The following is a 21,524-nucleotide window of genomic DNA, read 5'->3' as shown; positions in this document are numbered from 1 at the left end:
TTTGTTGGATAGATTCGTTGCATTCGTCCACTCTCCACAACAACTCACAGCACCGCCAGCGCGGCCACTACACGAGCAGCGCGAGAAGCCTACCACCGGCAGCGCTACATTCGACTGCAAGACCCCCGCGTCTCCCGCCCTCAGCCTTCCTCTTCACCACCCCTCCCCACCCACCACCATGTTCGGCTTCCTCGGCAACGTCTTCTACGCGGCGCTGCTGCTCACCAACGCGATTGCGATTTTGAACGAGGAGCGCTTTTTGGCGAAGAGTGGGTAGCGCGTTGGTGTGGGGCGGGGAACGAACGAGCTGACGTTGTCTTTCTTGCGACTTTCTCTGATGTCTCTTCGTCTGTCTGCTGATCGCCACCGCCATCACACTCTCGACCTGCTCTACGGTCGACGATTACCTTGTTTTATTGGTGTCTCGCCTGTGCTTACATCCTTGCTCCCTCGCGTACTCGCTCCGCTCGCGCGCTCGGCCCACAGTCGGATGGTCCGCCAAGGCCCCAGCAACGGCCAACTCGGGCTTCGGCGCCACGCCCGACGCATACGGCGGCAACCAGGGCTTTGATAGCCCCGAAGGCGTGAGCCTCAAGGCTAAGGTTGTGAACTTGATCAGCGCGGTGCGAACCTTGATGCGGTGTGAGTGGGCGTGGACTTGTTCGTTACGGGCTCCACTGACACTACGCGCAGTGCCGCTGATCGTCGTGAACGCGTTTGTGTAAGTCGAGTTAGCGCAGTTTGGCGCAGTTTGGCGCTCGTGCTTGCTGACCTGCAGGATCCTGTATCTGATCATTATCCCATGAGGTGGTGGCAGAGGCGGAGCCGGAGGAGGGAAGTGTAGACGAGGAGGAGGAGGCCGAGGACGCGGACGGCGGCAGAGTCTAATTCATATGCATTATTACGTCCATCCGTGTGCGCGCAGTGCGTGCAGAGCAGGCGGCGATGTCAGCGAGGGTGTGCATGTGGTGCGGTTGGGAGGCTACAGCGAGGAAGCAGAAAGGGAGGGCAGACTGGGCGGCGGAGTGACTTCCCACCATACACCACCACCACCCGTCACCACGCGACGCGCCGCGTCCGAAATTACGCCGCCGCAGCACGAACGCGAACACAACAACTCGTTGTCACTCTCTCTCCCCACCACCTCCCCACCACCACCCCAACCACAATGGCACCAAAAGCGCCCCAACCGCCCGCGCGCGCCGGCGCACCCAGCGCACCGGACGCGCCGCCTTCGCCTGCCGGCGCGCAGCAGCGCCAGTTCGCCACCACGATCGCGGACCTCGAGCTGCCCAAGACGAGCTTGACCAAGCTGGCCAAGGGCTCGGTGAGTCGTGTGTGGGTGTGCGCACAGCTGGAGGTCGGAGTCCGGAGTCCACCAGCTGCGCCGCGTGACCCGCGCCGCGCCGCGTTTGCTCACACGCACCGCGCAGATCCCAGACAATGTCAAGATGCAGCAGGACGTCGTGCACGCGCTGATGCGCTCGTCGACGCTGTTCATCTCGTACCTGAGTGAGTTGGCTCGTTTGTGTTCTGGACCCCGCTGACAATGCAGCCGCGACGTATGTGTCGTCGTCGGACGGTGAGCCACCTGCTGACTCCCCAGCGCGCACGACCAGGCCCTCTCGCGGTCGGGCAAGTCGGTCACGGCGTCGGACGTGCTCAAGGCCATCACCGAGCTGGACTTTGGCCCGGCGGACGCGCTTGTCCCGCTGCTCGAGCAGGAGCTTCAGGGTGGGTAGGGAGAGCGTTGTGGGCGCGTTGTAGTGTGTGGCTGACCCCCCCCAGCATACAGGCAGAACCTCGCCGCGACCAAGGCGGCCAAGGCCAAGCCCCCCGGTCCCGGACGCGGCAAGGGCCGGCGTAAGAGTGCCGCGGACGGCGAGGGGGACGTCAGCATGGCTGGGGATGGAGATGAGGGCGACGACGGCGAGGAGGGTGAGGAGGGCGAGGGTGACGAGGAGGAGGATGAGGAGGGCGGCGAGGAGGGTGACGACGCCGACGAGGTCGAGGACGAGGCATAGGTGGGAGCGCGAGAAAGCTGTTGCCATCAAGCGGCACAGCTCGGCCAGCACAGGAGGCCACTTGCCCCCTCTCGACGTCTTCGAGGCGTTTTCTTACGTGGCTCGCGGATCGTCTCGCCGGCCTCGCCACCTCGCTGTCACGTCTCACTACCCCCACCCCACCCCGCGACACAGTCGCTGTATACATTGTACATGGCATGAACCCTACAGACCTAGATCAGACCCTCCCTCCTAGCGGAGACAACAGAAGCAGCCGCGGACCTTGACCTGCCCCGCCGGAGTGTCGACCCGGGCGTTGAGCCTGCCCGACGCCGAGTGCTGCGATGTGCGGACGTCCATCCGGGCCGTGGCCGTGGGCTGGGTGGTTATTCTGGGGAAGGGCGAGCGTTAGCGAGCCCCGCTGAGAACTGAGACTAGGAGGGCAACTCACTGTGCTGGCGGAGGGTACATTGCTCGCTGGGGACTTGGGGGCATAGGCGCAGGAGCGAGCGGCTCGCGCCTTGAGTAGCCCGGGCTGGGGGGCATGGGTGCCGGCGCGAGCGGCTCACGGCGAGAGTATCCCGGGCTCGAGGGTGCGGTGTACGGCGCGGGCGGCAGGCGGGTGGGGTATCCCGGGCTCGTGGGCTGGCGGCCGTACGCGCTCATGACGGTGGGGACAGGAAACGCGATGGGCTCAATGTGGGCGAGGGAGTACTCGCTATCGCGCGGCTGCGGCTGCAGGCTCCTGCGCCGTGCGCTCGGGGGCGTAGTGACGGCGCCAAACGACCGGGGCGAGGCGGCAACGGCAACGGCAGCGGCAGCGGCAACGTCCTCCGCCTCCACCAAGGAAGCGTACAGGCCCTGCTGGGCCGCCCAGTCCTCCTCCTTGGGCATGGCGATGTCGGCGTGGTTGCGCGGCGGGAACTCGAAGCTGCGGCGCGGGAGGTCCACGCCGTACTCTAGCGGCTCGCCGAGGTCGAGCCCGAGGCCGGTCACGGCTGCGTCCTGCTGCTGCTGCAGGCCCGGCTCGGGGTCGGGCGGCGTGATGAGCGGCGGCTCGACGAGGTGGTAGTGCGTGTGTGTGTGCGGATTGCTGCCATCGCCGGGCGGATGCGCGTGCGTCTGCGTCGTCGACGTCGGCGGCGACGTCGAGTGCGTGTATGCCGAGTGCGAGCTCGCCGCCGTCACGGGCCGCGAAGAGCTGCTCGCGTCGTACTCGGCGTACACGTCGCCCACGGCGGCGTACGCGCTGCTGCTCCTCCCCGCAGGAGGGGGCGACGGCGGCGCCGGCGAGATCATGTCAGCGATGGAGAGGAGCAACAACAAGCTAGTGAGCGAGCGAGCTGACTACTGACTTTGCTTGCATCGCGACTCCAACTGCGAGCGAGCCGTAGACGACGACGCCCGGCAGCCGACGCCCTCGACTCTGTCTTCGTTGTCGCGCCGCGCGCGCCGAGGACCCTCAAGCGCCGCCGCCACCTCGCCCTGAGCAGGCAGGCTTGGCTCTCGCTGCTGCTGCGCACCCGGAGGCCGCAGGCCGGCTGGTGGACAATAAAACAAATGGCACGATACGGCGCTGATGGGAAGTAGGCATGACTGGCGTTGTTGACAATCGCCGCGCCGAACAAGGGAGGAGGACACGGGAAAGCCGACCGACATGACTTCAGAAGACGCAGGGAAGGTCGCTCACGGGAGCCACTGACGCCACAAACCACGACGACAACGACCGACGAATATAGTGCATCCGTCCATCATCATTCGCTCTATCAACACCATCATCATGCCACGGTCGAGCTGTAGAGTCAGCGATACGCCGCTGCCCCCTACGCACGCACACACACACCTAGCAGCACAACTCGTCGCACGCGCAGCACTCGAGGCAGCAGCACAGGCCCATGCCCAGGCCGAGACAGCCTGCCTGCGACGCCGCCGACGGGCGCTGCTGCTCCTGCTGGATGACGACGACCTGGGGGAGGTTGGGTGAGCGGGGTCGGGGTGGGTGGGCCGGGGGGAGCCGGCCACTCGTCGGCGATCGATCAGCGTACCTGCGGCTGGGGCTGCATGCTGCGGGTCGTGTCAGCGGTGTGTGTCGGTGGCGGTGATGGTATCGACGAGGGCCTTCGAGCGGAGGAGTTGCTCCCAGCCCCGCCCCGCGCCGCGCCGAAGCATTCCTCGTTCGGCGTCCTTCGCTCCCTCGCCGCCGCCCACCCCGGCCCACTCACCCCGGGTTGTATGGGTACTGCCCTTGCGGGGGCGGCGCAAAGCCCGTCTGGGGCGTGTACGGCGGCTGGCCGTTGTAGTATCCCTGCGGTTGCTGCGGCGCGTACGACATGGTGTGTGGGTGGTGGTGGGGCGTGGCTGGGCTGGCCGTGGGCGCGGTGTCGTCGAGAGAGTGATAAGTAGTAGTAGTGAGGAGGAGCTAGCTGGTAATGTGCAGCACCACCTTCCCTCCGCGAGAAAACGGCGCCTGCCGCCTGCCTGCCTGCCTGCCTACCTGCCTGCCTGGCGGCGGCCCACGCCCCATCGTCCCTCCACGCCCCGTGCGCGTCCGTGCACAGGGCGATGCGCGCGTGATTTGGCCGCTGCGGCGGTTGATGGGTGAGCGGGTGGGCGAGCAGCTCTGCTCAGCGCCACAGCTCTGCTGCACGCTCTACGCACACGCGTACCCAATGGCCAGCGCGCAGCACCCCACGAGCTCGACGCAAAGGCGCCGAAGCGCCGAACGGCTCCTCACTGCGCGCTTTTCCGCGCGCATTTACGCTCTCGCGGACGACGCGATAAGCTGCAGGCACTGCTTCTCTCTGCTCTGTGCGCCAGCACCATGCGGTCGTTGCTGCTCACACCTGCATCACACCTAGAAACTATTAGTTGTTGTCGAGAGTCTTGGCACGGCAATAGGCACTACGGCACGACTTTGCCGACGACGTTGTAGCGCTGCACGTGTTAGCGGGGGTCTTGTTTGGAGCAGGCTCTGGGCCATCGTGCAATGCGATGGCAGCCATGTGATGGGCCGATGGGGGGCAACGCCATCACCCCGACTGACCCCTCGCCACTCTCTCCACCCAACCCACCTTGGCAAAGAACGAGTCCCACTGGTCGAGCGTCTTGCGCTGCGCCTCGGTGAGGGTCGAGTAGTCGGCCACGGCGTCCTTTGCGTCGAGCGACGACATGCCTGCGGTGTGAGCGACGTTCTGGTTTGACGGGTCGGTGCTCGGGCTCGGCGCCGGGGGCCACCATCCGGGCTCGTCTAGCGAGCGAGCCAGCTCGGGCCTCTCGAGCGCCGAGTAGCTACGCCCTGCTCGCCCCGGTGCTTAATGCCAGCACCTCGCCTCACAGCGCCGCCGCCGCCGCCACCACACTCACCCAATCCCCGCGACGCATCCTTGCCGGCAAACACATTGTACCCCGAGCCCTTGCCGTACATCTCCGTCTTGGCCGACACGTCGTACACGCGGCCCTTGATCGCGACGTAGATGGGCTTGGAGGGGTCCGAGCCGTCGAATTTGGCGAGCTCGGCGACGGAGATGGGGTCGTCCTGGAGTTGTCAGTGGGGGGGAGGTACGATGGGGACAATGGGGCGGTGCGATGCGCGATGCCAAGCCCCCCAGCAGCGCTCAGCAGCTCCGCGACTCACCTTGGGCGGGGCGAGGTCGGCGGCAGGAGACGACATGATGGATGCAGACTAGAGTGTCAGAAGTCAACAATCTCGACCACGCTTACTGCTGCGACTTTGGCGCCGGCTGGTTCAGGCTCGGAAGACTTTGGCTTTTGGGGAGGGGCAGCTGCTGCGGCGGCGGCGTTGGCGGCAGAGACTGGCGGGGCTGCGCGGGTCTTGGTGTACAGGTACGCGGAGAGGCCGAGGGCGCCGGCGACGAGTGCGGGGGTAGAGGTGAGCGTGTCGAGAATGCCCATGAGGACTGGTGCGAGAACAACAAGAAGCGTGCGTGCGCCGGCTGATGAGGTGACAAATGACCACGGCATCATGCAGGCCCTCGCCGCCGGTTTACCCGGCTTTATAGTCTCCGAGATTGAGGCTCAGTGGCGGCCGAAGTCATGGCCTTCCTTCCATGACGCCTCCACGGCAATCTACATGTCTACACTTTACATCTATGCATGGCAGAGTCGTGGGTGCCATGCAATGTTGGGAACGGATACGATACGATAGAGAAAAGAAATAAACACAGGCAAGCTGGCAAGCTGGCTAGTCGTCCTCGTCGTGAGTGGAACGCTGGAACAGCTTGAGAATGTCGGCCATGGACAGCTTCATGTTCTTGACGCCCGTGCCCGACAGCGCAGCGTTGGCGAGCTCGCGCTTCGAGTCTTGCAGTTGAAGAATGCCTGGTGGGTGAGCATGTACATTGTAGTCCTACCCACGATTCTCGACAGTCTCCGCAATGGTCAGCTTGTGGATATGCACATCGAGCTTCTGGCCGAGTCGGTGGGCACGGTCAAACGCCTGGTCCTCGAGACTGAAGAGTTAGACCTCAAATCGCCATGTAAACTCACGCTGGGTTCCACCACAGATCCATCAAGATGACATTGTTGCAGCACGTCAGGTTGAGACCTGTGCTGCCGGCCTTGAACGAGATGAGGATGACCCTCACAGTCTTGGAGGTGCGAATCTTGTTCAGGACTTCCTCACGCTGATCGGCTCGGAGCGATCCGTCGTCTGATCGTCAACCAAACCCAGTACCAAGTACTCACATCGCACGTGGGGGATACCAGCATCGCGCAGGAACGGCTCAATGATATCCAGGAAGCTGGTGAATTGCGAGAAGATGATCGTCTTCTCCTTCTGCTGACTCCTCTCGTCGATTTCGTTGAGCAGCTCGAGCATCTTGCGAATCTTGGCACTCGACGGGGGGAGGTCTCCAGGTTCGACAGACTTCTCCCTGGACCTGCGAGTAATGTCCCAACAATCAGGGCATTGTGACTTGGTCTGATCCTCGAGGCTGAGTGTGTCAGCTGCTGAAACGTCACAAACTCCAGCAAGCTCACACCACGAAGCAGATCTCGCACTTGGCCTCAGTGATGATGCCAGTCCTGGCAAACATGTCCACGAGGTCAGCCGTGTCCTTGTCCACACCCTCGGGCTTCTCTGGCTCAGGGTCCAGAGCGTCCTTGTCGAGGGCAAGGCTCTTGGTGACAAGTGCGGGGTGGTCACAAGCTGAGGCGTCAGCGGGGACCCTCGTAACACGTCATCTACGCACCTTGACGCAGACGCAAGAGCATGCTAAGAACCGACGTGTAGTTGGACATGGCGGTGCCACTTCGCAGGTACTGATAGGTCAGAACGGCTTTTCGGGAGCACAGCTACCTACCCGGTTCATGGTTAAGTTGGTCTTGTGCTCGAGAGCATCGTAGAAGGCCTGCTCATCGGCATCAAACTGGCACTCAACAACATTGACATTGCGCGCCGGAAGGTTGAGAATCGGCTTGCCATCTGGAGGTCAGCGGGAACCCAATAAACGCACCCACCAATGGTCGCGTTCTTGGTCCGTCGAAGCATGATCGACTTCAAGATGATGTGCAGTCGCTTCATAGCAATACCCGTGCGGCCTTCCTTCACCTGTGACGAGATACGCTCCTTGAAGGTCTGCCAGTCGTCCAGGGGCCGAGCGCGAAGGAACTTGAAGAGGGAGTAGAGCTCTTCAACATTGTTCTGGATGGGTGTACCCGTGAGACACCACCGGTACTTGGCACGTAGTTCAACTGCGGCCTTGGCCGTCTGGGTCTTGTGGTTCTTGATGTTTTGCGCCTCGTCAACGACCACGCGGTACCACTTGACGTCGAAGAGACTGCCCGGCGCAGCCTTGGGCTTGGGCTTCCGCTTCTTCGGAGCGTCGCTATCGCTATCGCTGCTGTTCACAGGCTTGGCCTTCTTCTTCTGAACGGCATTGTACTCGGCGCGGAGGATGTCATACGTGGTGATGACAACATCAAACTTCTCAAGCTCCTTGCCAGCTGTGACATTGTCAGAACTCGACTTCAGCGACCCTGCTTACACTTTGTTCGCGAAGCGCCATGGTGTGTCTTGACCTTGAGTAGTCCTGGCTGAGTCTTGCTCTTGCACTCATTCGCCCACTGGTCCATAACGGCGAGAGGTGCAATGATCCTGTAGGGTCAGTTGCAGCTCGGGTACCAATAATCCAACTCACAGAGTTCCTCCCTTGTACACCTTCTTCTCGGCGGCAGTACGCTGGCCCTCGACAATGCGAGCGAGCGTCTGCACAGTCTTACCGAGACCCATGTCCTGAGGAAGCGTGTCAGTTCCCCCTCCGGCAACCACGCCTTCCCCAACTCACGTCGGCCAGGATGCCACCATACTTTCTTCCCTTCTCACGGTCCCGCATCCACTTGACACCGCGGACTTGGTGTGGCATGAGCTTGATGTTGTCCGCGAAGCCTTCGATGATGTCGTCACCTGGCTCGCGAGACTCCTCGTCCTCCCCATCACCCACAGCCCCAGCGAGCAGGTCGCGCATCTGCTCGTCGGCGTCCCCAATGTGACGCTGGAAGTCCTCGGCGGTGATCTTGGCCTGGTCGAGGTCAAAGTTCTCGCCATTCTCCTCAACCTCTTCCTTCTCGCGCTCCGGGTCTGGACTCGAGGCGATGCTAGACGAGGAAGGAAGAGATGCTATGGCTCCCGGTTTCAATGCCCATGACGGCCAGCCGTTCTGGTAACCTCCTCCGTCAGCCTGGTTGTTGAAGGGGGACGACATGTTGTTGCTCTGAGGTTGAGCGAAGCCTTTTGAAGGTTTGATGAAGCTGCTGAAGGATGAAGTGGATTGTTGGGGCTGGGATGCAGTGGGTGGTTGATATACGAGGGAAGGTGGCCCATTCGCCTTCTTTCTGGGTGTCGCTGCTTGAGGTCTTTGTGGTTTGAGAATGCTAGCACCAAACGCATGGTCACCAAACTCGTCACGCGAAGCAGCCGCCGCCGTTGTCGCGGGCGGCGGCATGGCGCCTCCTCTGTTTGCGCCCCTCGACGACACCAAGGGAGCAGCAGGAGGAGGGCCAGGTCGCGACGATCGCTGAGACGCCGATCTTTGTGTTTCATCGTCGTCGTCTTCAGAGTCGGACACTAAAGACACAATCTCGTGGTGCGATCGATGGTTTCTCGGCGTGGGTGCGACAAACTTTGGCGATGCGGTAATGTCGACAAGGTCGGCGTACGGGTCGAACCGCTTTCTGAATGAAGACCCTTGACTCATGGTCGTAGTCGTCGTTGTGGTGGTTGATTGTGATAAGTGTCCAAGGGCCGCGCAATGTGGGGCTGGTCGCCCGGTGGCTTTGTTTTGTTGACACCGACTTGGCTTGGACTGGGTGCGAGCGCAAAGTGGAGGTGAATCACGTGATCAACACAAAGTCGGCGCCCCGGTACGTCAGGATGGGGGGGGAGGGACCGCGTCCTCTTCTGATCTTTTGAGCCTCCTTCATCGCGATCATAGCTCATTCTTGGGTGCTTGCATCTAGCATACAAGCATATCATGTCCACGACTATATTCCTGGGCATTCCCCGGGTATCGGTGGGACTGTTCGACCGTGCGGCGACGTCCTCACGGCACGTTCAACCACTTCTCCGACGTGGGCCCCTGCTCGGACGAGCTCGCTCAACATTAGCATTTCGTCCAGAAACAAGCGCACTGGCCCCGGCGACAAGAAAACCAAGGCATACAATCTCGCCATTACAATCGTTGTCGTTGCGCCTGCTCGGCACACGAAACTTCTCCTCGACCCCAAGGGCAAACAACTCCACTAAGGGATCACCGGCTGCCCCACAGAAAGCGAAGGAGGTGGGTACTACCCCGATAGGCATTGGGTCCTTCTGACACGCGTCCAGCCGTTATCAACAGAGCCCGCAAAGAAGGGGACGGAAGAAGTTACCGAGCTGCACGAGTCGCCATACACCCTCCCCAATGCGTTGACATTGGCGCGTATCGCGGCATGCCCCTTCCTCGGGTACGCGATCGTCGAGGGCCACTTTGAGCTTGCAACTGGTATCCTTGTTGTTGGAGGCTTCACAGATTGGGTAGGTAAACTATTGACACTGGACCAATGCTGACTTGCCAGCTTGACGGCTTCCTTGCCCGGCGGTGGAACCAGAAGTCTGTGCTGGGCTCCATCCTCGACCCCATGGCCGACAAGGCGCTCATGACCACGCTGGTCGTGACATTGACCTACAAGGGTCTTCTCCCTCGTAGGTGCACCTCCGAAGTTCGTCTCTGACCTGCCAGTCCCCCTCGCGGTCATCATCTTCGGGCGCGACCTTGCTCTTTCGTTGTGGGCGTTCTACCTTCGCTACCAGTCGATTCCTCCACCAGTGTGTACAGATTGCGCTACTGCGTCCTCATCTGACACCTTGCAGCGCACTCTAAAACGCTACTTTGACGTCTCAATGCCCTCAGCAGAGGTCCAGCCGACTCAGATCAGCAAGGTGAGTTGAGCTTCCCACATTTGCCTGCTAACAACTCTACAGATCAACACGGCTCTCCAGCTACTCCTCATGGGCATCACAACGATCTCTCCAATGGTCACGGCGTTCCCCATGGACGGCATTCTCCAGGCCTTGCAGTACGTCGATCACGATCGCCGTTATCAAACACTGACCCCCGCCTCAGATGGACTGTGGCCGTCACCACGATTTGGAGCGGCTTTAGCTACGTTGGAGCGTCAGGATACAAGTTCTTGAAGCCTCCAGGAGCGAAGAAGAAGCTGTAGCATGCATGCATAGAGGGATACATAGAGTTCTGAGTGGATGAATGGTGGCTGTGTGTCAAGTGGCGGAGCCTAATCCACGTCATTTTTTGGCGCCGATCTGAAAGTCGGACCTTGGAACTGACTGCTCTTTTCTGACTCGGAGAGTAGTGTGGCCTGGTGGCCTGGGTGAGACAGGCTCGACAGCGTCCAACTCCTTCATTGCCACTCTCAACTCACCTCCCTTTACTCTCTCCACTTCAAAACAAAGAGCCAGAGGTGTCCTGGCTTTTATCATCACGATACCCGCAGCCCCCGTCTACCGCCGCGCGCTGCTCGCTCACCACTCTACCCCCTTCCACCTGAGGACAGCGGCTACTGTAATCTCTACCCGGCTGTTACAACTGTCCTCGACTACTGCATACCCTCCTTCCAAAACCTACTCGCGACCCTTCACCATGTCTGCCCCCGCCAAGAACGAGGCGCCCGCGCCGGTCGTCACCATGGAGAAGGTGAGTGACCACCCGTGCCCGCCGTCCAAAGTGCCAAACTGACGTTTGTCACAGACCGACAAGCGTGACTACCTCATTACCCTCGAGAAGAGCGCGCAGGAGGCCTGGGCCAAAGACAAGATCTTTGAGACCGAGCCCGCACCCCTCCCCGAGGGTGTCTCGTCGTACGCCGACTTCTTCGCCAAGGGCCTCTCCATGGAGGAGGTCCAGGAGAAGCACCCCAAGTGGTTCGGCACCTTCCCGTACGCGTACATGAACGGCTCGCTCCACCTTGGTCACGCTTTCACCATCTCGAAGATTGAGTTCGCTTCGGGCTTTGAGCGCATGCGCGGAAAGCGCGTCCTTTTCCCCGTTGGCTACCATGCCACTGGTATGCCCATCAAGGTAAGCAAGCACTCGCCCGTGGCATTGAGCGGGTGACAGCTGACTGTTTCTGCCAGGCCTCTGCCGACAAGCTCATCCGTGAGATGGAGATGTTTGGAGAGGACTTTGCCAACTTCAAGGAGCCTACCGAGGAGCCGGAGCCTACCCCCGCACCCGCGGCCGGCAAGGCGGCTGCCTCCACCGACCCCGCAAAGGCGAAGAAAGGCAAGCTCAACGCCAAGTCGACTGGCCTGAGCTACCAGTTCCAGATCATGGAGCTCATTGGTGTCCCCCGTGAGGAGATCAAGCAGTTCGCCGAGCCCCACCACTGGCTCGAGTACTTCCCTCCTATCGCCAAGGAGGACCTCTCGGCTCTCGGTGCCCGTGTCGACTGGCGCAGGCAGTTCCTCACCACCCCTGCCAACCTCTACTACGACTCGTTTGTCCGCTGGCAGATGAACAAGCTCCACGACCAGGGCCGCATCAAGTATGGCAAGCGTTACACCATCTACTCGCCCAAGGACGGCCAGCCCTGCATGGACCACGACCGTCAGAGCGGTGAGGCCGTCAACCCTCAGGAGTACACTGCCGTCAAGAGCAAGCTCCTCGAGTGGGGACCCAACGCGCCCAAGGACATCCAGCAGGCTGTCGGCGGCAAGACTGTCTACCTCGTCGCTGCCACCCTCCGTCCCGAGACCATGTACGGCCAGACCAACATGTTCGTCGGCACCAACCTCGACTACGGTCTCTACGAGGCCAACGACTCGGAGCTCTGGCTCGTCACCGACCGTGCTGCTCGCAACATGGCCTTCCAGGGCATCTTTGACAAGCCCGAGGGCGAGTACAAGAAGGTTGCCTCGCTCAAGGGCGACGAGGTTGTCGGCTCCAAGGTCGAGCCCGCGTTCGGTATCGTCAAGGAGGTCTACGTCCTCCCCATGGACGGTGTCCTTGCCACCAAGGGTACTGGTGTCGTCACCTCGGTTCCCTCCGACTCGCCTGACGACTACCGCACTCTCATGGACCTCCGCAAGAAGGCTGAGCACTACAAGATCCAGCCCGAGTGGGCCGCCGTTGACCCCATCCCCGTCCTCTCTACTCCCAAGTACGGCGAGATGTCGGCTCCTACCCTCGTCACTGAGCTCAAGATTCAGTCGCAGAAGGACACCAAGCAGCTCGCCGAGGCCAAGGAGCTGGCCTACAAGGAGGGCTTCTACAACGGTGTCATGACCATTGGTGACTTCAAGGGCCTTACGGTCCAGGAGGCCAAGCCCAAGGTCCGCGACCAGATGATCGCCGCCAACGTCGCTGTTGCCTACGCCGAGCCCGAGAGCGAGGTCATCTCGCGCTCCGCCGACGTGTGTGTTGTCGCCCTTGTCAACCAGTGGTACCTCGACTACGGAGAGGCCGAGTGGAAGGTCAAGGCCGAGCGCCTCCTTGAGCGCATGAACACCTTTGTTGGTGAGACCCGCAACAACTTCAACGCCGTTCTCGACTGGCTCAACCAGTGGGCTTGCGCTCGTTCGTACGGTCTTGGCTCCAAGCTCCCCTGGGACCCCCAGTTCCTCGTCGAGTCGCTCTCCGACTCGACCATCTACATGTCGTACTACACTGTCGCCAACCTCCTCCACGAGGACCGTTGGGGCAAGGTCGGCCCCCTCGGCATCACCCCCGAGGACATGACCGACGCCATGTGGGAGTACGTCCTCGCTGACGGCGAGTACCCCGCCGACTCCAAGGTCAGCCAGGAGAAGGCCGCCCACCTCAAGTACTCGTTCCAGTACTTCTACCCTCTCGACCTCCGTTCGTCGGGCAAGGACCTTATCCCCAACCACCTTACCTTCTGGATCTACAACCACGCTGCCATCTTCCCCGAGAAGCACTGGCCTCGTGCTGTCCGTGCCAACGGTCACCTCATGCTCAACGGCAAGAAGATGTCCAAGTCGACCGGCAACTTCCTTACCATGAAGGAGGCTACCGAGCGCTTCGGTTCGGACGCTGTCCGTCTCACCCTTGCTGACGCCGGTGACGACATCACCGACGCCAACTTTGAGGAGACTGTCGCCAACGCTGCCATTCTCCGTCTCCACACTGCCTCGCTCTGGGCCAAGGAGATGAAGGAGACTGCCAGCCAGCTCCGCACTGGCGAGTTCAACGAGTTTGACCGTCAGTTCCAGACCGAGATCGACGCTCTCGTTGAGAAGGCCTACGCCGCGTACGAGAAGATGGAGTTCAAGGACGCCCTCAAGCTCGGCCTCTACGACTTTGAGAACGCCCGTAACTGGTACCGTCTCATCTCGGAGCCCCACAACGGCGGCAAGGGCATGCACCGCGACCTCGTCTTCTCGTGGATCAAGAACAACGCCCTCCTCCTCACCCCCATCACCCCCCACTTCTCCGAGGACATTTGGCGCAACATTCTCGGCGAGTCTGGCTCGGTCCAGAACGCTCCCTTCCCCAAGCCTTCCGCCCCTGTCGACCACGTCGTCCTCGAGGAGCTCGAGTACATTCGTGCCGTCGTTGACAACCTCCGTGCCGCCGAGGCCCAGCTCTCGCGCAGGAAGGGCAAGGGCAAGGGTCCTGCTGTCGTCTTTGACCCCTCCAAGCCCAAGGCTGCCCGCATCTACGTTGCCACCGAGTTCCCTGAGTGGCAGAACCAGTGTGTCGAGGTCGTCCAGACTGCATGGGACGAGTCGACCCAGTCGCTCGACGAGGCCAAGATGCGCCAGGCGCTCGCCGACGCCGGCCTGAGCAAGGACAAGAAGGCCATGCCTTTCGTCCAGGTCTTCAAGAAGAAGGTCCAGACCCAGGGCAAGCGCGCCTTTGGCCGTTCGCTCCCCTTCTCCGAGATTGACGCCCTCAAGTCGCTCGTCCCGTACATCAAGGTGGCTCTCAAGTACACCGACGTGGATGTTGTGTCTGTCGCCGACGCCAAGGCGCACATTGCCGCCAACGGCGAGTCGGACGGCTGGGCTCTTGACAAGACCGAGGCATCAGAGCCAGGAACACCTGCTGTTCAGTTCTGGAACGTCGAGGCTTGAGGGATAGGATGTGTTATCTGTAGAAGCGCAGCAGCTGTGTGCGAGCGTGTCATATTATTAGAGCGCATGCACGGGGTGTAGGATTGAGTGGGCGTGGGGGTGCTGGGGGTGCACAAGACAGCTCAAGTGCCTCATGTCAAGGGGTTCCACTCGCGACGACCGTGGGAAAGCAGCGACGTGAGCGCGCAAAACACCTGCACTTTTCTGCGGGCACCTGCTCGTCGATCTCGATAACAACAACAACATCAACATGGGTGGACGTCAAGGTGCGTACGCATGCTGCGACAGATGGGGCTAACGTGCAGGTGGAAAGGGTGCGTATGCGTAGCGAAGGACGTGGTAACGGTGTACTGACGCCGGGCGAAGCCAAGCCGCTCAAGGTGAGTCCTCCTTGTCCTCGTCGGCATGTGGTCCGCGCTGACGCTGCTCCTCTCTGCTCTCTATACGGTCGCTACACCTGCTCTACACGCTGCTCACGGGAACTCCTGCACCCCTCTCCGCCCCCGCCGCCCCGCCTACACACCCCCACCGACCGCAATGTGGCACTTTCCATTTCCGCCCGCCCCAACCCCCGGACCTCCTCCTCGACCTCTCACAACTCCCACACCTCATCTTACATCACTTCTACAGGCTCCCAAGAAGGACAAGAAAGAGTTAGACGATGACGATCTCGCTCTGCGCGAGAAGCTCAAGAAGGACGCTGCTGAGCTCAAGGCTGCCGCTGCGAAGGGTGAGTGGGCTTGACGGGGGTTTGGGGGTGTTGTGGGGCGTTTTGGTGGTCGGTTGGAGAGATGTGGCTTGGCGGAGTTGCAACGGCGTGAGGGCGCACAGGGGCACTCTGTGTGCATGTCTTGTGGCCTTGCGGAGGTGTGTTGATCGTGTCGGTGACGAGGAGGACACCGAGGGACGCGGAGAGGGCGGAGGGATGAGGAGGACGAAGGACGAAGGACGAAGGGTTGAGGCGTTGCCACAAGTGCCACTGTGCATTGGTAATTTGTCTACTGGCCGTGTGCTTGTGCTGCTGAGCAGCCCGAGGGCCTCTGCAAAGCTCCACTCGTATGAGGTCGTGCCGTCAGATCGGCTGCCACCACGGCACGGCACGGCGGCGTGGTTGCGGCGCCTTCGGTGCCTGTTAAGATGTCGACCTTTGTTGTTTCGTGTGGCGACTGCGCAAGCTGGAACACTGCTGACACACACAGCTGCCGGCAAGGGCCCCATGGGCGGTGCTGGCATCAAGAAGTGAGTTGTGGCCGGTGGTCGTGTGCCACGCCACCACGTTGCGGCGGCCTCGAGATCATACTAACCCCCTGCCCTAGGTCCAAGAAGTAGGAGGCCACGCCACGCCACTTGACAGCATGCCGTATGCATTAGCGTTCGGGGTATCTATCCGTTGCAGCAGTCGCGAGGGGGGGGGGGAGCAACCTCTCCCTTTGTACGTGGCTCGCTGTTCTCGTTCTCCAGGGGTGTAAGGAGGGCGCGGCGCACGGGGCAGTCGCGGCCCCGTGGCGCGGCTCGTCGGGCAGTACCGCTGCCTGCATGCCTGTCCGTGGCTGTGGCGGTGGTAGGGTGGTAGTGTGGTAGTGTGGTAGTGTGGTAGTGTGGTAGTGTGGTAGTGTGGTAGTGTGGTAGTGTGGTAGTGTGGTAGTGTGGTAGTGTGGTAGTGTGGTAGTGTGGTAGTGTGGCAGTGGTGGTGGTGCGGTGGTAGTGAGTGGTATGGGTGGCAGTAGCCTCTGCTGCCACTGCGTGATGGTCTCGCGCAGCCTCTGCCCCCTCTCTCTGACGGATGGAGGGTATCTTGTCCTCTCCTCTCCGTCTGTGGTGTGTCTTCGGCGGACGACAGCGGGCTACCGTGCCCTTCATTACCAGGTGTGGCAGTCCAGAGGCGCCGAGGTACTATCGGCCGGCCGCTCGTTCGGCAGTGTGCAGCGACAGGGCACAAAGGTGCATGGCATGTCCGATGCGCCGTGGTCAGTCAGCAGTGGACGCCGCCGGCGCGTCTCGCCGTCGCGTCGCGTCGTGTCGTCGCGTATATGTAGCAACAGCCCCTTGCATCATCCCCTGCACCCCTGTAACGATCACGCCGTGCCCACCTCTCAGCCTTGCTTGTTTGCGGCGGATCGGCAGCCGGGCGGTGCCGGTGGGTGGGTTTGTCACCTTGCCACGCACATGCACATGCAAGCGGGCGGGATCTGGCTGCCTGGCGCTTGCTCGCTGCGCTCGCAAGCGCGTCCATGGCCCCCGGTAATGATGGAAGCGATTATGTTTAGCGGGGGCGGGAGTCCCGTTCCGCGGCGTGCTGGTCGCGGCCTGTCGTCGGTCGGATGTTCTGAGCCGTGCGGCTTGGACAATGGCGGTATGGGCCGCTGGCGTCAAGATGCAAGTCGGTGTTGTTTGTTTGTGTGCATGGCAGTCAGTCATGCTCATGCGCGACGACGTCTATGAAGAGGTGACTCGCTGTCTCACGGCATGCCGTACATGAGCCTTTCATGTTAGCGCCGCCGGGTGCAGTGGTGGGTCGTGGTGGTCGTCGCGGCTACTGCTGCTGCCACTGGTGCCACTTGCCTGCAGCCAGCCCAGGGTGCACAGTGCAGAGGCAGTCGCTGATGGAACAAGGACTGGGCGACCACTTTAAGGGGCTATCGACGCTTCTAATGGGAAGACTTGAACCCTGACGATAGTTGCCTCTTTGGGAAAATATCATGCTCCGCCTGGCCGCGTCGACTAGGACCCAGCCGGCCCAGCAACGACGCTGCCTGGATACCACCCAACCTTACGTTTTTGCACGCAGCACGCTGGGGCAGCAGGCAAGGAGCAGTGAGCGCCGAGACCTGGGCCCATATGCAGTCGCCGCAGCGGTCAGACGCCGGCGGAATCGTGTGTTGTTGTGATGGCGAGCGGTGAAGACGGCGACGGCGTTGGAATGAGCGTGTGCCGAGTCGAGAGAGAGAGCCATGCAGCATGCAGCATATGTAGGTTGAGCTTGCTGGCCAGATCTGGCACTGACACTCTGGCATGCCGCTGTCGTCGTCGTCGCTCGTCGTACTAGTTTCTTTAGGTGTTGAAACATCATTGCGCGACCCCTTGTAGCAGCTTTGTAGCCAGGCGCCAGCCAGCCCAGACACGCGCGACCCACACGACGGCAGCGCGGCTCTACTCAATTCATCTCTTTGTCAACTCGGTCTCGTCGTCTTTCATCGCCCTCGTCGTCGTTGTCCACACCACCACCACTCCCATCACTCAACCTACGCGCCGCGCCGCGCCCACCCCCACACACGGCGCCAGGGCACACCACAGCCTCCGCCGGCATCCGCCAAACCCCCACACCCGGAGCTGCTAGTAGCACGCCGCAGCGGACTCCGTCGCGTGCGCTCGGCCGCCCCCGCGCCCCCGCTCGCTCGCACCTAACTGCTGCTGCGAGTCCGCACCTCGCCGCCGCCGCCGCAGCTTGTAAAAGCAACAACGCCGCACGCGCGAGCCCGAGCCCTCCGCCCGCTGTGCTCGAGCCCCTCGGCGCACACGCAAAACCCTGCTCATTTCCTTTTCCCTCCCCCCCACGCACGAGACTTGCTGGGCACAAGGGCCTCACAACGGCGACGCTCCTCCGCACACGCCTGCACGCCTTTAACATTCTCCAAGCCAGCAGCCAGCAGAGAAGCCAGCGCGCACTGAACACACACACACACACTCGCCCACACGTGTCGTGTTACTCTTGCCGCCATCGCACCACCACACACATCCATCCCCAACTTCATCACTCAACCCCGCCACCGCCGTCCAACACTTAGCGCTGCCTCTGGCGCTCATCGATGGCCGCGCTAACCATGACCGCTCCGGGCACGCCCCTCTCGCCGCTCGGCACGCTCGGCGCCGCGACATCCTCGACCCCCTCACTCCCTTCGACCATTGCCATCGGTGCCGTCGCCCCCAAAGGCGCCGGCGGGCGGCCTGCAACGTCGGCAGGCGCGCCTGGCGCCGATCCTTCGGGCTCGGGGGCAGGCTCACCCACCAGGAGAATAACCAACAGGATGACAAACCGCTACAGCGTCAACGCCATGTACTCGCTCGCGGCCGAGCAGGACGTCGAGGTCGAAGACGAGCTTGCCCGCGCCCAAAAGCGCCTCCGCGACCTCAAGACGCGTATCAGTAGCCAGAGCAAGAAGAACTTTGTTCTCGAACGAGACGTCCGATACCTCGACTCGCGCATCGGCCTGCTCATCCAGAACCGCATCGCCGCAGATGAAAAGCGTCAAGTACAGGAGACGCTCGAGGACGTCAACGAGGAGGGTGGAGCCTTCCCAGACTCGCGCAAGCTATCACAATACAGCAACCTCTTTTTCCTCCTCCAGTCGGAACCACGGCACGTTGCTTCATTGTGTCGCTTGGTATCCTTAACGGAAATCGACACGCTCCTGCAGACCGTCATGTTCACGCTGTACGGAAACCAGTACGAGCAGCGTGAAGAGCACCTGCTGCTCACAATGTTCCAAGTGAGTCGGCAAACTGGTTTTGGCGGGCGCGCACATCACACGACACTGACACCGCGTGCCCCAGAGCGTCCTTGCTGCGCAGTTTGAGAGCACCACCGAGTTTGGATCCCTCCTCCGTGCCAACACCCCCGTCTCCCGCATGATGACCACCTACACGCGCCGAGGGCCAGGTCAGGCCTACTTGAAGGACGTCCTGTCGGAGCGGATCAACTCGCTCATTGCGCACAAGGATCTCAACCTCGAGATCAACCCACTCAAGGTAAGAAGAGCCAGCGCGCTGAAAGTGGCGGGTGCGCCACCCTCAAAGCACGGGCCGCATTCCTCACTTCGGTTGCCTTGTCCCAGCGGCCAGTGCTAACGCCTACCAGGTGTACGAGCAAATGATCCAGCAGATCGAGGAGGACACGGGCGCCCTCCCCCCGTCGCTGCCGCGTGGTGTCCCCGCCGAGGTGGCGGCCGCCAATGTCGACGTCCAGGCCATTATCCAGCCTCGTCTGACAATGCTCATGGAGATTGCAGACACCTTCCTGGCAACCATCATGGACTCGATCGAACTCGTGCCCTATGGTATCCGCTGGATCTGCAAGCAGATTCGATCTCTCACCAGACGAAAGTACCCCGACGCGACAGACGCGTCCATGTGCTCGCTCATCGGCGGCTTCTTCTTCCTCCGTTTCATCAACCCGTCCATTGTCACTCCACAGGCCTACATGCTTGTCACCGAGACTCCCGCCAGACACCCCCGAAGAACGTTGACATTAATCGCAAAAATGCTCCAAAACTTGGCTAACAAGCCAAGTTACTCCAAGGAGGAGTACATGATGTCGCTCAACCCCTTTGTCGAGCAGAACAAGACGACCATCAACCAGTTCCTCAACAACCTCTGCGAGGTCGGCGACTTTTACGAGTCGCTCGAGATGGACCAGTACATGGCCCTGACCAAGAAGGACCTCTCCATCTCGATCACCCTGAACGAGCTCTACAACACACACGCCCTGTTCCAGCATCACATTGACACCTTGGTAAGTGATGTGCCTGGCGTGCGCTGGCGTTACACGGGCCGTGACTAACCTCGTACAGTCACTCAATGACCGTCATCATTTGCGCGTGCTCCTGGACGAGCTCGGACCCGCCCCAGCCCAAGTACCGCGTGCAGAGAACAAGAGCTTCCAGTTGTCCCTCTACTCACGATGGGAGACGCCCATTCAGGACCTGTCGACTGCACTCGTGTCAGACAGTGTCACGCAAAACGACCTGCACTTTATGGAAACAAAGTCCATCTTTGTCCAGCTGCTGCGTTCCATGCCCCAGCTCGCCGACAGAAGACCCATCGACCTGCCAGCATTGGCAGAGCGCGCCGCCACGTCCAAGGACCCCGTGCTCGTCCGCCGTGGTATCAAGGTCCAGAACCTGCTCTCCGAGCTCGAGGCTGCCGGCGTTGTTGACAAGGGTGACCACTACAAGATCCTACAGGACGAAGTGTCGATGGAGATGGTCCACCTCGGTAACGCCCGCGAAAAGGTCATTCTCGAGACCCGCTCCCTCGAGGCCGTGTATCGCACCATCTGCGACCACAACAACTACCTCCGGTCACAGATTGAGCAGTACAAGGCCTACCTCGTCAACTCACGCATGATGATGTCCAAGGACAAGGGGTCCGGCGGTGTGGGCGTCGTCAGCGTCAACGGCAAGGAGAGAAAGCTCGGCCGCGCCCAGTCGCTCGGCCCGTACCGCTTTACGCACTCTCAGTTTGAGAAGGAGGGAATTATCATGGAGAGCAACGTGCCGGAGAACAGGTGAGTTGATGATAGTACTGTGTAGCACCCAACTAACGCCCCAGGCGCGCAAACATCTTCTTCAACATTGCATCCCCCACGCCTGGGACCTTCCTCATCGCGCTTCACTTCAAGGGGCGCGAGAAGCCCATTCTCGAGATGGACCTCAAGATCGACGACCTGCTTGAGAAGCAAAAAGACAATGACGCGACGCTCGACCTCGAGTATGTCCAGCTCAACGTGCCCAAGGTGTTGGCACTCTTCAACAAGGTGGGTTGAGAGAGTCGAGCACAGCTAACCCCGCAGCTCTTTGCGAAGCGCAAGTAACCATCCTCTTCCCTCCCCCGTATCCCGATCCCGGTTGTTTCTGGCCTCCCTATCACCCGTCACCCAATTGTCGTATTCCCAGCCCAGTGGCACCTTGATACCCCCTATACCCTCCTAGGTCGATTAAAACTACTCTCGGCCGCGTCCGTATTCTCTGTTGCTGTGGTAGATGCGGCGCGCTGCGCGCATGGTCGCGACATGTACTCGTCATTAAATGGCCGGGGCGGGGGAGGGTGAAGCGCCAAAGCTGTCACCATGATGGCGAAGTCAAGACAGTCGTCGCCAAACTCGGTTCACTGACACCCGCCACACATCCACCTTC

The 21,524-nt window shown here is 61.3% G+C and overlaps 9 protein-coding genes across 9 annotated transcripts; 5 read left to right on the top strand and 4 right to left on the bottom strand.

Annotated features, from left to right (window-relative positions):
* Positions 1 to 24: 24 nt before the first annotated feature.
* yos1 (Protein transport protein yos1) lies at positions 25 to 912 on the top strand. Its single transcript, XM_062766745.1, has 4 exons — positions 25 to 269; positions 487 to 642; positions 694 to 721; positions 779 to 912. Exons 1-4 carry the CDS (start codon positions 179 to 181, stop codon positions 804 to 806), a joined length of 303 nt encoding a protein of 100 aa, XP_062622729.1. The 5' UTR covers positions 25 to 178; the 3' UTR covers positions 807 to 912.
* Positions 913 to 1,168: 256 nt separating this feature from the next.
* On the top strand, positions 1,169 to 2,024 carry Pole3 (DNA polymerase epsilon subunit 3; the record flags this gene model as incomplete). The annotated part of the gene is made up of 5 exons (XM_062766744.1): positions 1,169 to 1,327; positions 1,434 to 1,512; positions 1,556 to 1,562; positions 1,607 to 1,734; positions 1,789 to 2,024. The coding sequence occupies 5 exons, from the start codon at positions 1,169 to 1,171 to the stop codon at positions 2,022 to 2,024; spliced, it is 609 nt and encodes a 202-aa protein (XP_062622728.1).
* Positions 2,025 to 2,228: 204 nt separating this feature from the next.
* Positions 2,229 to 3,302, bottom strand: LOC62_01G000318 (uncharacterized protein; the record flags this gene model as incomplete). Its single annotated transcript, XM_062766743.1, has 2 exons — positions 2,229 to 2,394; positions 2,455 to 3,302. The coding sequence occupies 2 exons, from the start codon at positions 3,300 to 3,302 to the stop codon at positions 2,256 to 2,258; spliced, it is 987 nt and encodes a 328-aa protein (XP_062622727.1). The 3' UTR covers positions 2,229 to 2,255.
* Positions 3,303 to 3,763: 461 nt separating this feature from the next.
* Positions 3,764 to 4,390, bottom strand: LOC62_01G000317 (uncharacterized protein). Its single transcript, XM_062766742.1, has 4 exons — positions 4,226 to 4,390; positions 4,049 to 4,067; positions 3,869 to 3,969; positions 3,764 to 3,797 (listed from the first exon to the last, which is right to left on the bottom strand). The coding sequence occupies exons 1-4, from the start codon at positions 4,333 to 4,335 to the stop codon at positions 3,782 to 3,784; spliced, it is 246 nt and encodes an 81-aa protein (XP_062622726.1). The 5' UTR covers positions 4,336 to 4,390; the 3' UTR covers positions 3,764 to 3,781.
* A 302-nt stretch (positions 4,391 to 4,692) lies between these two features.
* Positions 4,693 to 5,976, bottom strand: MP3 (putative steroid-binding protein 3). The gene is made up of 5 exons (XM_062766741.1): positions 5,724 to 5,976; positions 5,638 to 5,685; positions 5,367 to 5,538; positions 5,075 to 5,175; positions 4,693 to 4,937 (listed from the first exon to the last, which is right to left on the bottom strand). Exons 1-5 carry the CDS (start codon positions 5,913 to 5,915, stop codon positions 4,905 to 4,907), a joined length of 546 nt encoding a protein of 181 aa, XP_062622725.1. The 5' UTR covers positions 5,916 to 5,976; the 3' UTR covers positions 4,693 to 4,904.
* A 119-nt stretch (positions 5,977 to 6,095) lies between these two features.
* SPBC582.10c (putative ATP-dependent helicasec) lies at positions 6,096 to 9,217 on the bottom strand (the record flags this gene model as incomplete). Its single annotated transcript, XM_062766740.1, has 11 exons — positions 6,096 to 6,341; positions 6,378 to 6,472; positions 6,510 to 6,672; positions 6,708 to 6,955; positions 7,002 to 7,170; positions 7,214 to 7,283; positions 7,325 to 7,446; positions 7,482 to 7,967; positions 8,009 to 8,118; positions 8,162 to 8,256; positions 8,309 to 9,217. The coding sequence occupies 11 exons, from the start codon at positions 9,215 to 9,217 to the stop codon at positions 6,205 to 6,207; spliced, it is 2,604 nt and encodes an 867-aa protein (XP_062622724.1). The 3' UTR covers positions 6,096 to 6,204.
* Positions 9,218 to 9,493: 276 nt separating this feature from the next.
* On the top strand, positions 9,494 to 10,751 carry Crls1 (Cardiolipin synthase (CMP-forming); the record flags this gene model as incomplete). The annotated part of the gene is made up of 8 exons (XM_062766739.1): positions 9,494 to 9,532; positions 9,788 to 9,799; positions 9,847 to 10,035; positions 10,077 to 10,203; positions 10,241 to 10,326; positions 10,372 to 10,440; positions 10,483 to 10,577; positions 10,625 to 10,751. The coding sequence occupies 8 exons, from the start codon at positions 9,494 to 9,496 to the stop codon at positions 10,722 to 10,724; spliced, it is 717 nt and encodes a 238-aa protein (XP_062622723.1). The 3' UTR covers positions 10,725 to 10,751.
* A 188-nt stretch (positions 10,752 to 10,939) lies between these two features.
* lrs1 (Putative leucine--tRNA ligase, cytoplasmic) lies at positions 10,940 to 14,700 on the top strand. Its single transcript, XM_062766738.1, has 3 exons — positions 10,940 to 11,212; positions 11,267 to 11,596; positions 11,653 to 14,700. Exons 1-3 carry the CDS (start codon positions 11,159 to 11,161, stop codon positions 14,611 to 14,613), a joined length of 3,345 nt encoding a protein of 1,114 aa, XP_062622722.1. The 5' UTR covers positions 10,940 to 11,158; the 3' UTR covers positions 14,614 to 14,700.
* A 2,977-nt stretch (positions 14,701 to 17,677) lies between these two features.
* Positions 17,678 to 21,420, top strand: gap1 (GTPase-activating protein). Its single transcript, XM_062766737.1, has 6 exons — positions 17,678 to 19,100; positions 19,165 to 19,359; positions 19,469 to 20,122; positions 20,181 to 20,896; positions 20,941 to 21,145; positions 21,182 to 21,420. Exons 1-6 carry the CDS (start codon positions 18,420 to 18,422, stop codon positions 21,200 to 21,202), a joined length of 2,472 nt encoding a protein of 823 aa, XP_062622721.1. The 5' UTR covers positions 17,678 to 18,419; the 3' UTR covers positions 21,203 to 21,420.
* Positions 21,421 to 21,524: the final 104 nt, after the last annotated feature.

Source organism: Vanrija pseudolonga, chromosome 1 (assembly GCF_020906515.1).
Source record: "Vanrija pseudolonga chromosome 1, complete sequence".
Classification (NCBI taxonomy): Eukaryota; Fungi; Basidiomycota; class Tremellomycetes; order Trichosporonales; family Trichosporonaceae; genus Vanrija; species Vanrija pseudolonga.
This window is presented reverse-complemented; position numbering and strand designations above follow the sequence as displayed.